Raw genomic sequence first — 21,842 nt, 5'->3', positions numbered from 1 at the left:
TTTCTCATGGAAAAGACTTTTCCATGAAATGTGGGAATCATATTTCCATGGGAATACAACTTTTCCGTCTCTCTCCTTTGAAAATGTCACGACCCCCGCCTCGTTCCCGGCGGGCCGCCGCGACGGTCCTAGGGTGCGGGTAGGCATAAGGCCACCAGCCACCGCGTAGAACCCTACTACCTATCAATCATCAATAAATCTTGAAAAAATTTGGCATGATACATGCACAAAATGATCACTTTTCCTATAGTGACCTGTCAGGATTATCTCAGTACATACAACAACACTATCTGTCAGAGCAGCAATCACATAATCTGTCACATAATGAACCTGGACAATATATATCAATACATCATCTCAGGCATATAACTCATCTGTATAAAAATCTGGTTCCCATTCCATCCATGGTCAAACCCATATCCACAACAGGATCTATGACTGTAACTATACACTATATACAATGGAAGGTTTATAATACACCAAAATGTATAAACCTTTATCTATATTATACTATACTATGGAGCGGCACAGCTAACAGGCAATCTCTAACCCTGCTCCTCTCTGTACAATACCTGCTCTGCAATCAAAAACACCAAACTGGGGAGTGAGTATATAAATACTCAGTGAGTGGAGTAGAGAGTACTATGCACATGAGACAGGATATAATCATGGCTCGAGGTGAAATCTCAAGAGCATATGAGCAGTCGTCAAGAACAGGGTACACATAACTCAACATAAGAAATAAGGAGTAAATCATCACAATCTCAATCAACTCATCTGGAGCATATATAGAATAATTAAATAAGTATGTATGATAACATGAATATGCTCAACAGGTCATAGTACTAAATCATATAAATCAGGTGTCAATAGGCTGAATCATCAACAAGACAGCTATCGGAAGGTGGGTTTTACGCCTCAGGCGAACCAGCAACAACTCCCTACTGTCACATGCATATGCAGGATAAGACACCATATCGATAATGTAAATGCTAGACAGCTGTCGGGAGGTGGGTTTTACGCCCTAGGCGAACCAGCAACAACTCCTCACTGTCACATGCATATGCAGGATAAGACACCATACTGATAATGTAAATGCTGGCCAGTATCCAGAACAGAAATCCATCTCACATCTATATACTAAACGGCACCTCGCGAGAATTCTACATCCACGGAAAGCCATACTGCACCTCACGGGGTCTTACTATGCCCGGCGGCAAGCAGAATATAAGTCGTAGGATCGGCCGATCCTACGCCTAGGGCCGTGTCCCCCCTAGGAAGGGACTGGGCTCCGCCCACCCAAAAGGCTACTATGTGCACACAGGCCGATGTTCAACCCCCATCGACTATAGGTGTCCTGCAGATACTACCAAGCCATGCATAAATGCCATAATGCACCCTCCCAATACTCTACTAAAAAGGAGCATAATCAAGACTACCACTCACTCGACTCCGACCCAATCATAACTAACATCAGGGTTGGAAGTGAGGGGTCAAGGGTGTGCAATGCAACTCAATATACCACTGAAATGGGCTCTACAAATCTTTGAAATAGTGGAAATGAAATCAATTTACAAAAGAAATCATTTCACAATTTGGAACCAATTTGATTATTCATCAACCCCTCGTAATTCCTCTCAATGTTTCCTCAAATGCATGTACAGAATAATCAAGCATGGAGAACAAAACATAGAGGAATCTACCACAATAATTAATCAATAAGCTCAGGTGGAATCAAGTCACACTTGGCAACATTCATGAAAATGAATAAGGAATGTGCTCATGGTGCAAAGTACAAACTCCCACTCACCTGTCAATCTGGCACAGCCCTGATACGCCTCCAAAAATCTACAGCTGGCAGTGGGGAACTTCTTCCTCTTATTTCCTAGCTTCTTGCCCAACTGATTCATGCATTTACAATACATTTAGGTTTGTATCAAGAGCCATAATCTACATGCCAATTATAATATAGAGAACTTTAATTGATTCAACTCCCCCGTTCCCTAAATCTTTTTTTTTTCTTTCTCTTTTTCTTTTTCTATTAATTAACTCATCATTTATGTATACTAGGGATTCCCTTGCATGAGTACAAGGTCCCCTTAGCTTAATCTAGGCTTAATATCCTATTATGGCATGAAATCCCCTATTTTCCACCCGAATGAACAGTAACCCGGACCGACAGTCGGTTACTTCATCCTGGGTTTCATCCACTTTTCAGACTCCAAATTTGATGAAATTTTTACCTAACATTCTACACTCATAGAGGATTCCAGAATGGTAACATGCATCACCATCGGAGGCCGATTGACCCCAAAAATAATTCACCGAAGTTGGGACTTCGACACAGTTTTTCCGTAATGCCGGAAAAATTTGTCGAAATCCGATTCTTCCTCTTTTAACCACCTTTACAACCCTTATCTGACCCCTCTAGACTACATCCACCCTTTGTATAGCCTAATATCATTAAAAGACTAGATAGGGATGGATATTTATCTTTTTCTTTTTGGAAATCGAGGTCCTTGCGTAGAGAAAAAGGAGATCTACGTTTTTCCCTTCAGCTGACAACGCAATCGGGATCTCCTTCTTTTTCTTTTTATTCTTCTTCCTCCTCCTCCTTTCTTCCTTTCCTTTCCCCTCCTTTTTTTTTTTCCTCTCTGTTGCCGTCTCAGAACCCCCTCCCTCTTTCTTTCTCTGCTTCATTCCGTGAGCCCAGCCCCATTTAAGTCCCATCAGAATACTATTCACCCTTTTTTTATATTATTAATTTCTCATTTTGCCCCTAACACTTCAACATATCTACTGTTATGCCATTAACTTTTGATTCCTTCCAATTTTACCCCTCATATCAATTTTAAAGGACTATTCTATCCTTTTTATATATATATAAAAAAAAATTAAAAATTTTGGGATTATTATAGAAAACTCCAACCAAACAAGAGGCATCTCATTACTTTTCCGTTGACCACACTTTTCCCCCTTCTTTTCCCGCGAACCGAACGAGCCCACAATTCTTTCACCCATCCAATAACCCTATTGTTCCCTATTCCTATTATCATTGAGCGGTCCTGTTAGCCAACATGCAAATAGTAGTTGATAGCATGTCAAATAATTATCATGTATGTATGTACATATTTATGTATCATCTTTTTCTAGGTTTTCACCGAAAGCAACTTATTGGAGATTATCTTTTAGTATATTTAGTATGAAAATATAACAATATAATTGAAATATAATGTCTTGGGGCTTCAATTCCTTCCCTACTCAAAACCCCATCATCCACAATTCTTTCACCCATCCAATAACCCTGTTGTTCCCAATTCCTATTATGCATTGAGCGGTCCTGTTAGCCAACATGCAAATAGTAGTTGATAGCATGTCAAATAACTATTATGTACGTATGTACATATTTATGTATCACCTTTTTCTAGGTTTTCACTGAAAGCAACTTATTGGAGATTGTCTTTTAGTATATGTAGCATGAAAATATAACAATATAATTGAAATATTATGTCTTGGGGCTTCAATTCCTCCCCTACTCAAAATCCCATCATTCACAATTTTTTCACCCATCGAACAACCCTGTTTTGTTCCCAACTCCTATCACGCATTGAGGGGTCCTGCCGGCCAACATGCAAATAGTAGTTGATAGCAGGCCGTTGAAATATTATGTCTTAGGGCTTCAATTCCTCCTGCACTCAAAACCCTGTCATTCATAATTTTTTCACCCATCCAACAACTCCATTGTTCCCAACTCCTATCATGAACCTGATGACCAACATGCAAATAATAGTTGATAACATGTCAAATAATTATGAATGTATGTATGTATTTTTGAATTGACTTGACTCGGCTATCTTTTGAGTCAGGTCGAGTTTTTAGGCTTTTAAACAATGATTGAGACTGCATTAGATGCCAGGTCTCTTTTTTCATAGAAGTTCCAGCACAATATTGCTTAAGGTAGATGTTAGCATCTGATTTGTCTTTCAAAATAAGTTCAGGTGGAGGCTGAAGTGGGTGTCAACAGCCATTATTCTTACAGCGAGTCTGCAATTTCGATTTGGCATGAGAGACTACTGTCCCAAGGAGCAGCAATCAGTGGAAAAATTAAGTCCTATAAAAACGTAAATTACGTAGATATTGATCTTTTGTTACAAAATCATAGTGCAATCACGAAACACAGATCAGATCTCCAATACACTGATATAAAAGGCTTCAGGGAGTGAAACAATCCTTGTTTAGTTCATCAGTCATGCACTTGCAATCCTCCAGGGTTTGGAAACAAACAGTTTGACTGCCCTATCGTACAAAACTAGAACTACATATTTGCCCTTTCAGCCTTGAGACAGAAACCAACGTTTTCATGCGCTCTCTTTTGTAGCAGATGGTTTCAGTTCCATCTTGTCATCATTGCTGTTAATAACCTTTTGTGCCTCAATTGCAGGGGATTCCCTAACATCTTCGGTTTCCTTTTTCAGTTCTGCCTCAAACTCTTTAGCTGCCTGCATGTAAATGTAACATACAGTGATCAGAAAAGAAAAAAAAAAGTGGTCAAGAAGAGGTATATATGCAGTTATAAGCATAAAAGCATGGAGTTAAGGGCAATCAGATGCATGCCAATTCGATAGTGTAATCACAAGTAAAGGTAGTGTATAAACATGGAATCCACTAATTCAGAGAAAATTATTGAATTACAAAAGTAGCTTTTGTAGGAAAATATCAACAAAAAACTTGATGGAAGCTATTAGAAGAGCTTGAAAATGAATTTTTGTCCGAGGGCTTAACAGATGATAAGGTAGAATGATGAAAATAGAACCCCTAAATCCTGACTCAGATGCGTGAATGCTTGCAAGTTCAAGCTCTCCAGTCATCAGCTTGAATATGATCTAAAGAGGGGACTAGTTTACTTTCTAAAGAGGACCTTTTCCCATCTTGAGGAGATATTCATTTGTTTACTGTCAGACAGGAAGAAATATGTCTGAACTTGGGAGTCCTTCCTTTTATCAATTATAACATGCAGTACTTCTCAGACAGCATGAGAGGATTTCACTACTTAATCTAGGACGAGTTTAGGCTGCCAGAGGTGGCAAATGGATTATAAACTGCAAACTGTGAAATTTCTACTAGCATATTGTTACTTGTTAGCAGAAACATTAGACCTGAATAGTTGAAATCAGGAACCATATGGCTTTTCTCTGTAGAACGTCACTAGACTTTATTGTTTATCCTCCTCATATGCCATGGGCAATAAAGAGTTCAAAAATTCAAAATGCAGACTCATGTATTACTCACTTCACAACTTCCTTGTGTTTTTTTTTTTTAGGAGTTCGCATGCTCCTTCTATAATCAACCAATTTTATGACGTACTTGATTAAAATCTAAGATGCATCAGGTGGAATGACTAAATACATGAATAAGATATCGTTCATATGTGATCATTTTCAGCTACAAAGTCGGCAATTTCATGCAGTGGTCTACATTCAATAACAATTTATAGCTTGATACTCAAGACACCCTTAAAGGCAGATTTGTGGCTAATGAAGCATACAGTTCACATACTCAAGTAGACAAACAAAACATATTCAATTTTAATTAACAAATTTTCAAAAGTACCTTCCTTTTCAATATGATATAAAGACCGAGCACCTTAACACCTTACAGTAGCAGACCAACAGGGATGCTTCAAACAGTAGGTAATGAGCAAAAATTTCCTGGAATCTACGAAATCTATTTTGAAGATCATGGGTCAAAATTGTCTATGGGCACTATCACATAGCACAAGAGTCACATTTCCCATCTATATTATTCAATTTTCCAAGAAGCAACATAATAAGGCATTGTTCTACACTTAAAAAGGACACTAAATATAGTTGATCACTTACCCTAAATCAGGAAAAACATGAGACTTACTTTCTAATCACTTTTCTTTCCCACCATCATTTGTCCTTACAATTTTTATACAGTTCAATATTTTCCCTTTCAAACACCTAAACATGTCCTGATAATCATAACAATAACCATCATGCCTTGACCCCTGAGTTTTTTTTTTGTTGACTTTTGCAGTCCTAACAACCGCATCCTTGATAACAAGTTTGACTTGTTTTTTCTAATTTTTTAATTTGAACTTCTTTACATTCTTTAACCCCCCCCCCTCTTCCACCAAGGAAAATATGTTGTAATAGCAATGAATTTAATAACAAGGCGAATGAATGAACTTCCCAATGATTGACTTAATATCGATGAACTTAATGATTGGCCTAATATCTTTGGAATACATTCACATCTTGGGAATAAAACAAATAAAACATAAGTATGGTAGAGGAGGTGGTATCTCTTTCTTGGACTTGATTATAAGAATAGAATGTCCCACTTATAAGAAAAGGAGAGTGGACCTCCATATCAGTTAGCAAATTAGGGTTCAACCTTTGGTGAAGGAAAATTGAACTGCTCAAAAAAAGTGCAGAGCACATGTTTATCTACAATCAGCACATGCATTCAAAAAATTTGTGATTCCTAATTTCTTGAAGTAAGTAAAAGAGTATACCCAAAAACGATCATGCCCATCATATTTGACTGATTTTGGATTCCCCATCTTTGAAGTTTTACCTGACTACATTCTTTTTGAAATTTGGTTGATGTTACCTAGAGAAACTACGATAAAATTGATCAGATGTAAGGGCAAATCCAGCAAGGTGAAACTCAAAGATGGGTCCTATATTTGAGATGTAAATCTTTGGATCTCGAACAATATCTAAAATGGGTACAAATCAGAAATATTATGTTTCGGAGAACCCTTGGACACGCATCAAGTTGTTCTATGATTAATAATTCAATGGCATGATGGGATGTTTTAATTTGATTAATTTCTCAGAAGATACTAAAATAGTTGGATCTAAGTTTGTTTATGTTTTATGATTTCAAGATCAAGATCAATGATTTGGATTCTCTATTTTCATATTTTACAACAATCTTTTTTCCTAGTAGCTTTATTTTTACAGACAACTAGATGCATAGGCAAGGGGTCTTAAAAAAAACATGGTTTTGGCCTGCAGGTGGTTTAGATATTTTTGATCACATTGGGTTTAGACCTTGACTTTGTAAACCTTAACTTTGAAATTCACGCAACCAGATTTGTAACATATTGTCATCCTTATTGTAGCCTACCTCTATCCATATGTATGGATGCATGCATTTGCGAATGTACATATGTATGTATCTATGTATGCATTTATGTATGTATATGTACATTTGTTTCTTTTGTCTTCATATTCCTTCAGGTCCATAGGGATTTCATTCTCCATAGTACTTATTCCTCGAGATTCATGACATTAAAGGTCTAGATACTTGTCCTATCACCTTCATGGAAACTTCAAAGGTAACTCCTGATATGCTTCCATCCATTTAAGAATGTCATCATGACAAACTCTTCATTATTGTAGACTCCCCAGCAACTTCAACTCAACCAAATTTTTTGATGTTTGACAACATGTTCAACATTTTCTCAAAGTTCTCTAAATGATATCAATTATAGCAATCATATTTCAATCCTCTCAAGTATCAAATCTATAGTTGGATATTCCAATAAATCCTGGCATCCCACTTTGGTCACCTTGATTACGAGAAGTGGCCACATTAGAATTAAACAACAATGTCCTTTTAGGCAAGATTGGCCCTACCATCATCTCCATGGTCACCAAAACTAGTACTTCTGCCATCAATCAATTTTGACATTTGCACCAAGCAATCAACTATTTTATATCTATTTGACCACCTTCTAAACAACTATAGGTATTTTTCATTTTACTCCAATACAATTCTTTTACCACCAAGATAGTGTAATAGTCCCTATAGGCATCTTCTTTTGTAGGACCAAGCTTCCTATAATTTTTTAGGGCTCCCTATCTCTCTTGTTTGCTACCATATTTATCATTTTCAGGCCACAAAACTATCTTCTATGTAATGGTTCACTTGACTTGCACTCTCATCTGAACGAACTTATTCTCAATTTTCACAAGCTAGCCATGTATATTTCATTGGCAAATCAGCTCCACTCAATTTTTTTTAAAAATATAGTCCAAACTTAGCCCTCAAAATACAATCACTGTCTTTTTCACTAAGAGGATTTCACTGAACATATTGCATTCATGAATCTTCTTGCATCCCTTATGGTTCTTCTAGTCATCTTATCATTTCCCTTCCACAAAGTAACTTGTTACAGTGAATTTCTATGCCTAGTAGCCTTAATTCAGTCAGAATAAATACACTTTAACCAAACTATGCATTCCATTGACAACAATCCAAACTACATTTGAATATTTATACATTATCTCTTTCTACATTGTCCTGAAATCCTCAAGATATTAAGGCTAATCATTTCCAACAAATCCCCTCACCCCATGGTTGTTCTGAATTCCCTTCCTAGTCTCAGGTATCCTGACCCAAGACCTTACCCAGAAAGGCTAGCTAGAAGGTTGTAGCTTGGGGTCCTCGCCCTACTTAAGCACCCAAGAACTCCCCAATACACAATAAAAGTGGGACTAAACACATGCCCATGCAAGCCCCCACCAATGCCCCCCCCTCCCGTGTTTAAGCCTTGAAACCAAGGTCCGCCGTACCGGTCCGGATCGGCGTACCGGTGGCCGGCCGGACCGGTACGGTACCGGTCCGGACCGGTACCGTACCGGTCCGGACCACTTTCTTTCCCATCAAAAAAAAAAAAAAAACCACAGCGAGGCGCTGTGGTTCCCCCCCCCCCAAAAAAAACACCGTACCGGTGCGAACCGGCCGGTTCGCACCGGTACGAGGCCGGTACCAAGCGGTACCGGCCGGTACCGGCCGGTACGGTCTCCGTACCGGCCGGTTCACAGAAGAAAACCGGAAATACCGGTTTTCATCTGTGTCCGGTACCGGTCAGGGACCGGACCGGTACGTACCGGCCCGTACCGGCCGGTACGGACCGGTACGGCATTCCTTGCTTGAAACCATCACCAGAGGAGGGTCTAACCAAAAACAAGAATACCATGACTAGCTCATGGTCAACTCTAGAAGGACCCGCTTTGCAGTGTCCCTTAATCACACATGGTTATAGGCTAGGTTTTCTCTGATAACATTTCTCATGACCCAAGACCTTACTCAAAAAGCCTAGCCAAAAAAAATTGTAACTAGGGGTCCTTGGCCTTGCTTGAGCATCCAAGACCTCCCCAAGGCACAGCAATGAGAGGCTAAACATACACCCACATGGGTTCTCAGATGCCATGCATTCTAAACAATTTTGAAATTGTTTTGATAGAACCTATTACTTATATTGCCCAAAAATCCTTGCATTCTAAGCCTAATCATTTCTCTCGAATTATTTTTTCTCCACATGGTTGTCCCTAAAGCTTGCTTTTTAGTCTTTAATATCTTGTATGAAACTTAATTATAATTCTTGTTGAGTGATGGTTGCTCAACAACAACTTGCATCACTTCCAACATTAGCTTGCATTTTAATGTTTGCAAGATCACTATTTTCAATGGTCACTCAATCGTACACACTATTATACTATGCTGGCAACTAGGAAATGCCGTACCAATCAGTACCGGTGTGTATTGATCATACCATACCGTATCAGTACTAAACCGGGATACGGTATATGGGGCATATCAAGTATGGGTATGCCCAACCGACCTCCATACCAGTGTACCGATATAGTAATAATTGGTACCAGTAGAGGGTCTAGTACTGAAACGGCGTATCTTGCTGGCAACTATATCTATTATATCAGCCTTATAGTTGTATATTAAGGCTATGGTTGCTAATCATAAGATATGTAGCTCCTTCCTGTGCCCTACTAGAATGGCTTGGCCACTACCTTCTCGGGACAATTGCACCATGTTTGCACCACCAAAGCTCTTTTTTTTTTTTATAACAATAGGTTTGTTGTTGTACCTTACCTAACCTTAATTTTAATGGAGCTCTTTTATTATCTCTTTCTGCCTTCTTAACAAATCTATTGGAGATCTTATGTTGATCCATCTTTATTATTGTAAATTTCTGCGCTCCAACTCAAGTTTATTGAAGGGAGAGATCAAAGAAAAACAATGGAGCAGTAGATAACATACATAGAGATCAAAGGGAATCAATTAGTAGCATAGACATACTTAGCAGTATGAGTTTATAAATAAATTCTATAAAATAGAAAAATCACATGTACAGTAGACATGCACTCCCTAGTCTCTACCATAGTACTTTAATAATAAAATGTGGGTTCTAACTCCAAGTCATTTTATATATTTCGCTTTATGCACAAATAAGAATTGTGTTCACTCCATTACCTACTTCTAAGGTTTTAAAAACAAATGACACTAAAAAAGACTTCTAATATCCTGTCTTAAAGTATTTTTTAGATCAAATCCACCCTTCATATGAGAATAATAATTATTTTTTTTTGCTTAGCAGGCTGTTGTCTCCTCCATAACTATACATCTTTAGCTTTATTAGATATTAAGAATTGCATAGACTCCACTACTTTCTATGGAGGTTATGGAAAGAAATGCTAACCACATAAAACTTTCCACTATCTTGATGATTAAGCATGGTATAGACCAAAATCGTCCATGCAAATCAACTGCAACCAGAACAGTTGGCTATTTTGTGACTATTATATGGTACCTACTCCACAACAATCCTTGGAAACATCATGTTGCGTCAAATATCCTAAAGAGCCATACTTCCCAAAACAATGCTGCCATTAGTTTTATTGACACACCCATTTTCAGGATCATAGCTGTTTTGAAACTTAAACACATGGCTATAGCAAGACATAACACAGTTGCAGAATGACCCATAAGCCTCATTCACAGCTGTATAAAGTTGGTCACCAAAGTCCTTGTTGACAGGTTGCAGCCTTTCTTAAATTAGCTTCCTGGCCCTGCTCAGACTGCTTTCATCAAAGGATGAACCATTATGGATAGTATCCTTTGTGCTAATGAAATATTGCACCTTTCCAGAAAGTCAGACGTAAACGGAGTGGTTTGCAAGTTGGACTTCTCTAAATCTTTTGATAGAATTTTCCCAAATTATTTGCTTGGGTTACTCTCTTTCAGAAATTTCCCTCCAAATGGATCTCTTGGATAAAAAATATCCTTCTTTTTGGAAAAATTGCTGGGAACATCAATGATGAGATTGGTAACTGATTTGTTTTGCAGATAGGGTCATAGACAAGGAGATTCCCTCTCTCCCTTATTGTTCATCCTTGCATTTGATTATCTTTGTAAAATGCTTAATGCAGCATCATTGGCTAAAATTTATGAAGGATTAGGAAATCTTTGGATTTATGGGGGGACAAAAATTGTTCAATATGTAGATGACACTTTGATTTTTGCTTGAGCAAGAAGATAAAGTTTGGCGGTTGTAAAAATCATTCTTTAGTGGTTTGAGCTGATTTCAGGGCTTTCCATCATTTATCGGAAGAGTTCAACTTCATCCATTGGGCGAAGATCTAAGGTTGAGATCATAGTCTACCGAACCGGGCCGAACCGCCCAATTAGGCCTAAACCGAGCCGACCCGGTGCGGGACCGAGTCAGTTCGGCTATAGGGTTCGGAACTGAACCTGAACCAGCCAGAATGGGTCCCGAACCAGTTAGTTCCATGCAGAACTGGTCCGAACCGGTTCTCTCTCCCTTTTTCTCCCTTTTTATTAGGCCCGTTAACGAGCCGAGCCGAGCTCGAGCCTGGAAGGCTCGGGCTCGGCTCGTTTCACAGAATCTTGGGCTTAGGCTCAGGTTCGGGCTCGGTACCGAGCTCTGTATTGAGCTCGAGCTCGGGCTTGCTTGGCAAAGCAAAGGCTCGGGCTTGAGCTCGTAAAGCTCGTTTCAATTACGAGCTCAAGCCCGAGCCCGAGCCCGAGCTTGAGCTAGATAACAAAGATCCAGTATACATTAAACACCACAACCAGTATAAATTATTGACAAAATTCACCAAACATATTTTTTGACAAAATGATCAAGTTATGTATTAACCACATCCAAGCACAAAGGCAATGACAATCAAAAAGAATTTAAATAGTTTAAGTGAAACCCCAACAAACTAAAAAACATCCCATACAAATCAAGTTCTACAAAAGAGTTCAAGAAACACAATAAACATAATAAATCTCAAGTTCTCAAGTAGTCTAGTTTAGACCAGTCTCTGTGTTCCATTGCATAAACTCTTAAAGACTTCTAATATCCTGTCTTAAAGTATTTTCTAGATCAAATCCACCCTTCATATGAGAATAATTTTTTTTTTTTTTTGCTTAGCAGGCTGTTGTCTCCTCCATAACTATACATATTTGGCTTTATTAGATATTAAGACTTGCATAGACTCCACTACTTTCTATGAAGGTTATGGAAAGAAATGCTAACCACATAAAACTTTCCATTATCTTGATGATTAAGCATGGTATAGACCAAAATCGTCCATGCAAATCAACTGCAATCAGAACAGTTGGCTATTTTGTGACTATTATATGGTACCTACTCCACAACAATCCTTGGAAACATCATGTTGCGTCAAATATCCTAAAGAGCCATACTTCCCAAAACAATGCTGCCATTAGTTTTATTGACACACCCATTTTCAGGATCATAGCTGTTTTGAAACTTAAACACATGGCTATAGCAAGACATAACACAGTTGCAGAATGACCCATAAGCCTCATTCACAGCTGTATAAAGTTGGTCACCAAAGTCCTTGTTGACAGGTTGCAGCCTTTCTTAAATTAGCTTTCTGACCCTGCTCAGACTGCTTTCATCAAAGGATGAACCATTATGGATAGTATCCTTTGTGCTAATGAAATATTGCACCTTTCCAGAAAGTCAGACGTAAACGGAGTGGTTTGCAAGGTGGACTTCTCTAAATCTTTTGATAGAATTTTCCCAAATTATTTGCTTGGGTTACTCTCTTTCAGAAATTTCCCTCCAAATGGATCTCTTGGATAAAAAATATCCTTCTTTTTGGAAAAATTGCTGTGAACATCAATGATGAGATTGGTAACTGATTTGTTTTGCAGATAGGGTCATAGACAAGGAGATCCTCTCTCTCCCTTATTGTTCATCCTTGCATTTGATTATCTTTGTAAAATGCTTAATGCAGCATCATTGGCTAAAATTTATGAAGGATTAGGAAATCTTTGGATTTATGGGGGGGCAAAAATTGTTCAATATGTAGATGACACTTTGATTTTTGCTTGAGCAAGAAGAGAAAGTTTGGCGGTTGTAAAAATCATTCTTTAGTGGTTTGAGCTGATTTCATGGCTTTCCATCATTTATCAGAAGAGTTCAACTTCATCCATTGGGCGAAGATCTAAGGTTGAGATCATAGTCTACCGAACCGGGCCGAACCGCCCAATTAGGCCTAAATCGAGCCGACCCGGTGCGGGACCGAGTCAGTTCGGCTATAGGGTTCAGAACTGAACCTGAACCAGCTAGAATGGGTCCCGAACCAGTTAGTTCCATGCAGAACTGGTCCGAACCGGTTCTGTCCCCCTTTTTCTCCCTTTTTATTAGGCACGTTAACGAGCCGAGCCGAGCTCAAGCCTGGAAGGCTCGGGCTCGGCTCGTTTCACAGAATCTTGGGCTTAGGCTCAGGTTCGGGCCTGGTACCGAGCTCTGTATTGGGCTCGAGCTCGGGCTTGCTTGGTAAAGCAAAGGCTCGGGCTTGAGCTCGTAAAGCTCGTTTCAATTACGAGCTCAAGCCCGAGCCCGAGCCCGAGCCCGAGCTTGAGCTAGATAACAATGATCCAGTATACATTAAACACCACAACCAGTATAAATCATTGACAAAATTCACCAAACATATTTTTTGACAAAATGATCAAGTTATGTATTAACCACATCCAAGCACAAAGGCAATGACAATCAAAAAGAATTTAAATAGTTTAAGTGAAACCCCAACAAACTAAAAAACATCCCATACAAATCAAGTTCTACAAAAGAGTTCAAGAAACACAATAAACATAATAAATCTCAAGTTCTCAAGTAGTCTAGTTTAGACCAGTCTCTGTGTTCCATTGCATAAACTCTTCATCAACCTGTAAATTAAACAAGAAACCGGAAATTATAAATTGAAAAACCAACTACTAAAAGATATATTAAATACTATAAATGATACTTACATTTGATGACTGCTCCAATCCAAGCTCATGACGCAACCAATCTCCAGTACAAATCAAAGCTTGTACAGTCTCAGGCTTCAAAGAGCTACAATATCGATCAAGCACTCTACCTCCAGCACTAAATGCAGCCTCCGAAGCAACAGTAGTAATAGGAATGGATAGTATGTCCCGAGCCATTTTTGATAAATAGCGAAATTTTAGGATATTGGCTTTCCACCAGTTCAAAGCATCAAACTTGTCATAGGCTTCATCACTAGGCTTGTAAATACCTTCTTCTAGATATATGTCCAACTCAGTTTTGTTTGCAGGAATAACATCCCTATGTTGTTCAGCCCACATATCAAAATCATCATCAGCCCTTCTTTTTCTTTTCAGTTTGGAGGAGGTACTAGTGATATTGCTAGCACTAACATTTATTTGTCCCTCTAAAGATACATATTCTTTGTCGAGCATATCTAAAGCTTCACGAACATCATCAATATGGCGTTGAAAAACATCCACACCATAAATTTTTGGAAAACAAAATATAATGAGCCGCATTTTATAGCGAGGATCCAAAACTGCTCCAATTGCCATTAGTAAGTTACAGTCTCTCCAATACTTCTCAAATTTTTCATTCATTCTTCGAGTCATGCGCATCACAAAATCTCTAGTATCGAAGGACATATCATTTAATTTCTTCTTCACTCTCCATATTTCTTTAAGGAACAAATTTGAAGTTGGATATTGACGTCCTGAGAACACTTCTGTGGCTTCATTAAAAACTTCCAAAAATTTTGAAACCTCTGTAGCTCGTATCCAGTCCTCCTCGGATGGTAGCCATTTATAGTTGGAGTTTATTTTCTTGTACATTGGAAACACCGGTTTGAACTCCAATGCTGACTCTAGCATTTCATATGTTGAGTTCCATCGAGTAGGCACATCAAGTTGAAGAATTTTAGAGGTTCACAATTTCAACTGTTTAACAATTTTATTAAACTTATAAAGTCATAAAGGAGACATCTTCAGATATTTCACACTTTTACTGATATTCTCAATTACATCCCGTATTTCTGCTAAACCATCTTGTACCATTAGGTTCAAAACATGTGCGCAACAGTGAACATGAAATATTTTTTCATTGAAATAAAGCTTTTTTTTTATTGCAAAATTATCCCTCAAGATCTTGACTGCTGTGTCGTTCGAAGATGCATTGTCTAACATAATAGTGGAAATCTTATCTTCAATCTCCCATTCAGTTAGCACTGAAGAATACAATCAGCAATAGTAATTCCTGTGTGGGGAGGTGCCAAGCTACAAAAATTTAAAATTCTCTTTTGCAACTTCCATTTAGAATCTAAAAAATGTCCAGTAAAGCAAATGTACCCTATTATTTGATTTGAGACCCATAGATCAGTCGTTAAGCTAATTCGATCAACATTTCTTAACATTGATCTCAACTTTTGCTTCTCAATTGTAAATATTTTCATGCAGTCATTCCTCAAAGTAACCCGCTTTATTAGCTCAAATTTTGGGTTAAGAGCTTTAAAGAATAAAAGAAAGAACTGATGTTCCACCATCCTAAAAGGATACTCATGCACTTTAAACATCTTTGCAAGAATCTCTCTTACCTTGTCTTTATCATACTTGTAAGTTGCTAACATTGCATGACCTTGAGTAACCTCAAAAGACAATAAGCTTTGTTTTAACTCTTTGTCTTCGCTAGACTTAGAAAGTTTTCGAGGCATGAAGGCTTTTAAATATCTTTTAAGATGAGTTGTGGCACCCCCCTTCTTCCATGCCAATTTAGCACTACAATGATTGCATTTTGCCTTTATGTTGCCATCTACTATTACAATTTCAAATTCAATCCACACCTCAGATCTCTTGCTCCTGTTTGGCTCATCCCAAGATTGTTCTATACCCATTTCTTCCATTTCATCCATTTCATCATCTTTATCAATAGTATTTTCCAATTCAACAATTTCGTTTGCACTATAAGCTGTAGAGGCATGTTAATCGGATTGAGGTTGGCCATCTGACATTTCTTGAAAAACATAAACAACCAATCAAATTACATATTTAGTACATAAGCATGCCATACAAAGCCTATTCAAGGCCAAAACAAAACCACACAAAATGACAATCAATCTAAAACAATACCCCAAATGATATTGATTCGAATCAGACCACACAAAATCCTTCTCCGCTTCTCGCCGTTCTTGGCAGCAAAACAACAAAAATAAAACGGCTAGATCCCGGTCCCCGGAGTCCCCAGGGGCCCAGCCCCTTGCCCGGTTGCCCCTTGCCCAGTTGCCCCTGGGTTGGAAGATTGAAGTCAAAAAAAAAAAGAAAACCGAAGGTTCGGAAGTGGGAAGCTCACCTGAGAGGGCGGAGGGCCAAGTCGCCGAGAAGGAGAACTGGAGAAGAGACGCCGTCATGCCGGCGATGCCGCCTCCCTGATCCCTCGTCACTCCCTTCGACCGAGTGCGAAGTGCCGGCCCTACGGGGAGGACGTCGAGTGGGCCAGTGGCGAACGGGTGAAGGACGGAAGTCAGAACTCAGAAGAACAAAGGGAAAGGAGGGAACTTGGAAGTCAGAACTCGGTGTCAGCGACGGGGAGGATGGAGGAACCGAGGAAAGGTAGGGGAGAGCGAAAGCTAGGGCAGACGGAGAAGGAGGTGGGGAAGAAAGATATTCGAAGGTGTCAAGGTGGGCAGCAAGTCGGGGTTCCAGTGTTAAGTCATGACTCACGAGCTCCGTTTGGGCTCGTGAACTGCTCAGGCTCGAGCTTGGGCTCGGGCTCGTTTGACTAACGAGCCGAGCTCAAGCCAAGCCCAAGCCAAACTCGAGCAGCTCGACTTGTTAACAGCCTTACTTTTTATATATTGGGACAACTATTAGGAAGGCCTGACTCATGCCTTCATTGATTTCTTCTTCAAACCCCTCATACGGCCAAAAATGCGACGATTCAAGAAGGATCCAACCCAAAATAAGGTATGCCTCTTTTTTCCTACCTCATTTTTTTTCTTTTCTTTTAAAGCAAAAAAATTGCCTTGAAATTTGTAAAATGAGGGAAGATCATGCCAAAATTTTTGATTTTGATAGAATTTTATGATATGTTGTAAATTTATGGATGATCTACACAATCCCACAAAAATTTTTAATTTTCAGATTATACATAATTTTTAAATTTAAAATATATTTTTGGATTAAAAATTTTAAAAAATAAAATAAAATTTAAAAAAATGACTATAAAATTAGAAGCTTATTTAGAGGCATGCAAGTTACTCTCCAACTAAATTTGGTGTCCATTTATTCAAGTTTTGATGCGATCATGCACATCGTAGCCTAGGTCTAAGTTTTGTTGCTGACATATTTGGATACGCTCCTATACAATCGTATTATTAGCCAGAGGGCATCTCTCAGAGCTAGAGATTCAGCTAGAGATCTGAAAGTGGTTATAACTCGGAGCACGTTCTATATGGAATGAGCGTACAGGACTATAGTGTCGCTTGTTTAGAGGGGTAGGCTGATGTACCTTCTGATTATGCTAATGATTCGGATATCTATGAGAGGCATCGTCACTCGACGAGATTTTCGATATCGATATGTATGTTATACTTTAAATATATATAATTAATTATATTATTTTATATTTTGTATCTCACTAATTGATTTTAGGATATTTCATGTTGCTTCTTATAGCATGCAACATCTCACTAATCATTTTATTTTTTGTATCACTTTAAAACAACAAGATGCATCATTTAGGTTGTATCGGAATCATGGAAACATCAAAAAATATTAAAAAACATCAAATTATACTTAAAATTATAGAAAAAATTGAAAAAATTAATTACCAATAAATCAAACTTAAAAAGCATTCAAAAAAAAATGGTCGGTAACCGGCATGCCTCTACATACCGTATGTCGGTACGGTACCGAACCGGCCGCTGACCGGTATAGGTCCGGTACCGATTCGGCGGACCATGGCTGGGATATATTGTGCGAATTGGCTGAACTGTCCTCTTGTGCCTCAAAAGGAACCAATTGGCTCGCACGAATTCTGAAAGCTAACAACATTCAACCAACCTGCATGGCCTATAATGTGAGATGACAGTCATACTCCAAACTAGGGGATTGAGGTTCCACAGGTCTGAGATGTAATGTAGCATGACCATCTCCGAAGCATTTCTTAGCACATGGAGCAATTGGATTCCTTAAATGCAGTTCTTTGCATCATTATTGACAGCAAAGACATACAAGAAGTTTCATTTCCAACCCTAAAAGTAGCTTTCAAATTAAATGATGTCAGCTTTGGCCAGGAGACAAGTACTAAATCAACTGATGCCCAGAAGATGGTTGAAGGCAAGAATGCGAAAAATCTCCAGATAAACTACTGCATACAGTGCAAGGAGATAGCAAAATGTAGCTCAAATGTTATCAGATAAACAGAAGGGCTAATTGGCTGAAAAAATATTCTGCATTACCAAAGGATATAACAAAGATGATGCATAAAGACTTCGAGATTATTGCTTTGTACAGCCTAGATTGAAAAATTAGATTTTGCTATAACAATGTAAAAATACTAAAAAGAACGTAGAGATATCCTTTTTGAAGGCAGCTGCTCTATGTTAGTCAATTAATCCAATGACTAAAATCACCTTAGCAATAAGACCCAAATTGACTTTATATAGATACAGTTGCTAGTGGTTTTATGCAGTGGCTAGTAGTTTCACCAACCGAGCTTCAGCTCAGGGGCCAGATCCCCCTCATTCCCATCAAGGGGTTACCTTGTATTATACCTCAGGATATTCAACCTTCCAGAGATTTTCCCAGGCCAAAATCCTGGATTTACATGTTCGTGTCTTGGGAAATTTAATATGAGGGTAAGCTTCTGGAGAAGCCTCTGCTGGTAGAGCACTTGCATTATGACATACTCACAGTCCATTGGATTGAATACCTTGGGTTGCCTTTGTTTGGTGGTAAATTATCCATATTGTTGCTTCAAAGGATTGAGAATAGACTGGCATCCAGGAAAAGTAAGCATCTTCTTTCAGCGGGCAGCTTACATTGATCAACTCTATTCTTGCATCTCTTCCCATGTACTTCATGTCTCTTTTCAAGCTCCCGATCTACGTAATATAGAAGACCGACAGATTCAGGAGATCCTTTCTCTGGACAGGTAAATCTTCATCTCATGACATTTCCTGTAAAGTCACTTTAAGGATCGTTTGTCTACAAAAAGAGAAAGTGGGCCTTGGAATTAAGGATCTCACTCAATTCAATGATTCTCTCCTTGCTAAATAGGGTTGGAGATGTGTTTCAAATGATCAAGGCCTTTGGAAAAAACAAGTTATGTTTGCTTATCACAAAAGAGTCAAATTATCTATGAGTTGAAAACCTCCTAGACAATGTTCTAGCATCTGGAGGAATGTTACTAATTCCCTTCTTGCCTTTTGGAATAGAATTCACTTCAAGGTTGGAAATGGGTAGAGCACACTCTTCTAGAAGGACAGTTGGATCTGTGATGCCCCTCTTCAAATCGTATTTCCGGCTCTTTATATTATAAACAGAAGGAAAAATGGAATGGTGGCTGATTATTTCAATTCCAGAATTTCATCTTGAAGGCTCAGACTACCAGCTCAACCTTTGTTGGAGGTCCAATTGCAATTCAATCAACTCTCTCTCCTTTTGGCTCAAGTAACTTTGGATTGGCAAGAAGATGAGGTGGTGTGGAAAGTGGATAGTAAAGGTGTTTTTTGAACAGCTTCTATATATCAGTTTCTCAATACTAGAGGGATTAGATGTCAATTTGCTTCCTCCATCTGAAGCCTAGATTGTGCCACTTAAGTTCAAATGTTTCCTCTAGAAAAAGAAATTAAATACAAGGGACATTCTTAAAAGAAAGACTGGTAGGAATTTTGGAGGTTGTGTTCCATGTCATCAAGCTCGGGAATCTGTGGATATCTTATTCTCTACTTTTTCCCTTTTCTCTACCATTTGGAAAGGGATTTGCAACTGCCTTGGAGTGCTTCACCCCCAATTCTCTTTTAAGAACTTATGTGTGGATTGGAGATTCAGAAATTTCACAAAATCATTTCAGCCTATTATTCTTATGCTGCTCATGGCCATGATTTGAGCTTGTTGGAAAGAAAGGAACGCACATATTTTTCTTAATAAACAATCGTCCATCATCTCTACTGCTCACACGGTCTTCACATCTTCAATGATTGGTCAATATTATGCAAGCAAATGCCCTTACCAGCATTTGGGAGGATTTGGAGCAAAATCAAGGATTTTCGTACTTCTCTACTTGATTCTTGGATCTCCTTCCTTAGTTTCTTGGCTTTCTGTAAGGGTTTGGAGCACCATTTGGTTGCTGTTTGTTGTTAATCATATTCTGCCAAGAAGGCTGCAGAGTTTCTGATTAAAGATAGCATATGGTGCAGGCAGAGGACATTAGTGCTGGGTTCAGCTGCCAGTTCCTTATGATCTTGAGTTTAATTCTTATTTTCCATTATCCTCCCATCTCTTCTGTACTTTCACCTGGTTTATTTTCATGTTTTTTCACCTGCACCTTGAAACCTTTCTCTGTTCATCACTATGATGTAACTTCTTTTTTATATCTAATAAATATCAGTCAATATATATATATATATATATATATATATATATATATATATATATATATATATATATATACACACACACACACACACACATATACATACTTGGAAGATGCTTTCAATCTAAGGTTGAGCATACAAGCCTCCCAGATGAGGACGTCAGCAAGAATTTAAACTCTGGTCCTTGGCGAACCTCAATAACAAACTTAGAAGGGAGACAAACCAAAGCCCAAAACACAAAAGAGGAAATTCAGAAGAACCATCAACCAACCCCCAAATTCAAGTGATAGATGATGACTTCATAGTTTCTGAGATAACTTTATATATATTTTTCTTTTTTTTCCTTTTTGTTGATTTCAATCCCTTAAAAATTACTCTCTTTTTTTGGTCCGACAATGATCCCTCAGGGCCATGTAGGAACTAATTGATCCCAGAATATGGCAAATTGATAGTAATTTCAAAAGCTGCAAGGCTGCCGATACATTGCCTGCTCAAAATGTCAAGCAATTTAACTCATAGGTGCAAAAGATTACATCAATCATAGATCAAGTTTCGGTATAGAGAACATCAAGAGCACATCAAAATAACATAACAGATCCCAGAATTACCTATTTAACCGACGTAATAAGTGAAAGAAAAATGGGAATGCGTTCGAGAAACTAAAGAACTGTATCATTATACTTAAGATATAAGCGATTGAATCGAAAAATTTCAGAAGAGGCCGAGAAATGGGGAATAAATGGGACCTGTTGGAAGCTCTTGATGGTCTTTCCGAAGCTCTGGCCGACCACCGGGATCTGAGAGGGGCCAAAGACGAGGGCGGCGACACCAGCTATGACGGCGACTTCCGGCACCCCGAGGCCAAAGAGGCAGCGGCATCTGAGGTCCCTCCGCCTGCTACTCCTCGCGGCCAAGCGGACTCTCCCAACGTTGCTGAAGAAGACGGAGTTGGAGGAAGAAAGGGAGGCGCGGGGACAGGAGGAGGGCTTCGTTGGAAGGGAGGCCGACATTACAGATGCAGTAGAAGAAGACATCGCCATCTCTCTCTCTCTCTCTCTCTCTGCTCGCAGTCTTTTAACTTTTGCATCAGTCTAGTAA

At 38.7% G+C, this 21,842-nt stretch overlaps 2 protein-coding genes across 2 annotated transcripts; both read right to left on the bottom strand.

Moving 5' to 3' along the window:
* Positions 1–4,096: 4,096 nt before the first annotated feature.
* Positions 4,097–21,842, bottom strand: LOC103718024 (sec-independent protein translocase protein TATA, chloroplastic-like). The gene is made up of 2 exons (XM_008806657.3): positions 21,491–21,842; positions 4,097–4,499 (listed from the first exon to the last, which is right to left on the bottom strand). Exons 1-2 carry the CDS (start codon positions 21,782–21,784, stop codon positions 4,359–4,361), a joined length of 435 nt encoding a protein of 144 aa, XP_008804879.1. The 5' UTR covers positions 21,785–21,842; the 3' UTR covers positions 4,097–4,358.
* LOC120111574 (zinc finger BED domain-containing protein RICESLEEPER 2-like) lies at positions 13,884–16,392 on the bottom strand. Its single transcript, XM_039128946.1, has 2 exons — positions 14,134–16,392; positions 13,884–14,049 (listed from the first exon to the last, which is right to left on the bottom strand). Exons 1-2 carry the CDS (start codon positions 15,022–15,024, stop codon positions 14,002–14,004), a joined length of 939 nt encoding a protein of 312 aa, XP_038984874.1. The 5' UTR covers positions 15,025–16,392; the 3' UTR covers positions 13,884–14,001.

Source organism: Phoenix dactylifera, chromosome 8 (assembly GCF_009389715.1).
Source record: "Phoenix dactylifera cultivar Barhee BC4 chromosome 8, palm_55x_up_171113_PBpolish2nd_filt_p, whole genome shotgun sequence".
NCBI classification, from domain to species: Eukaryota; Viridiplantae; Streptophyta; class Magnoliopsida; order Arecales; family Arecaceae; genus Phoenix; species Phoenix dactylifera.
The sequence above is the reverse complement of the archived record's forward strand: the minus strand, read 5'-3'. Positions and strand labels throughout refer to the sequence as shown.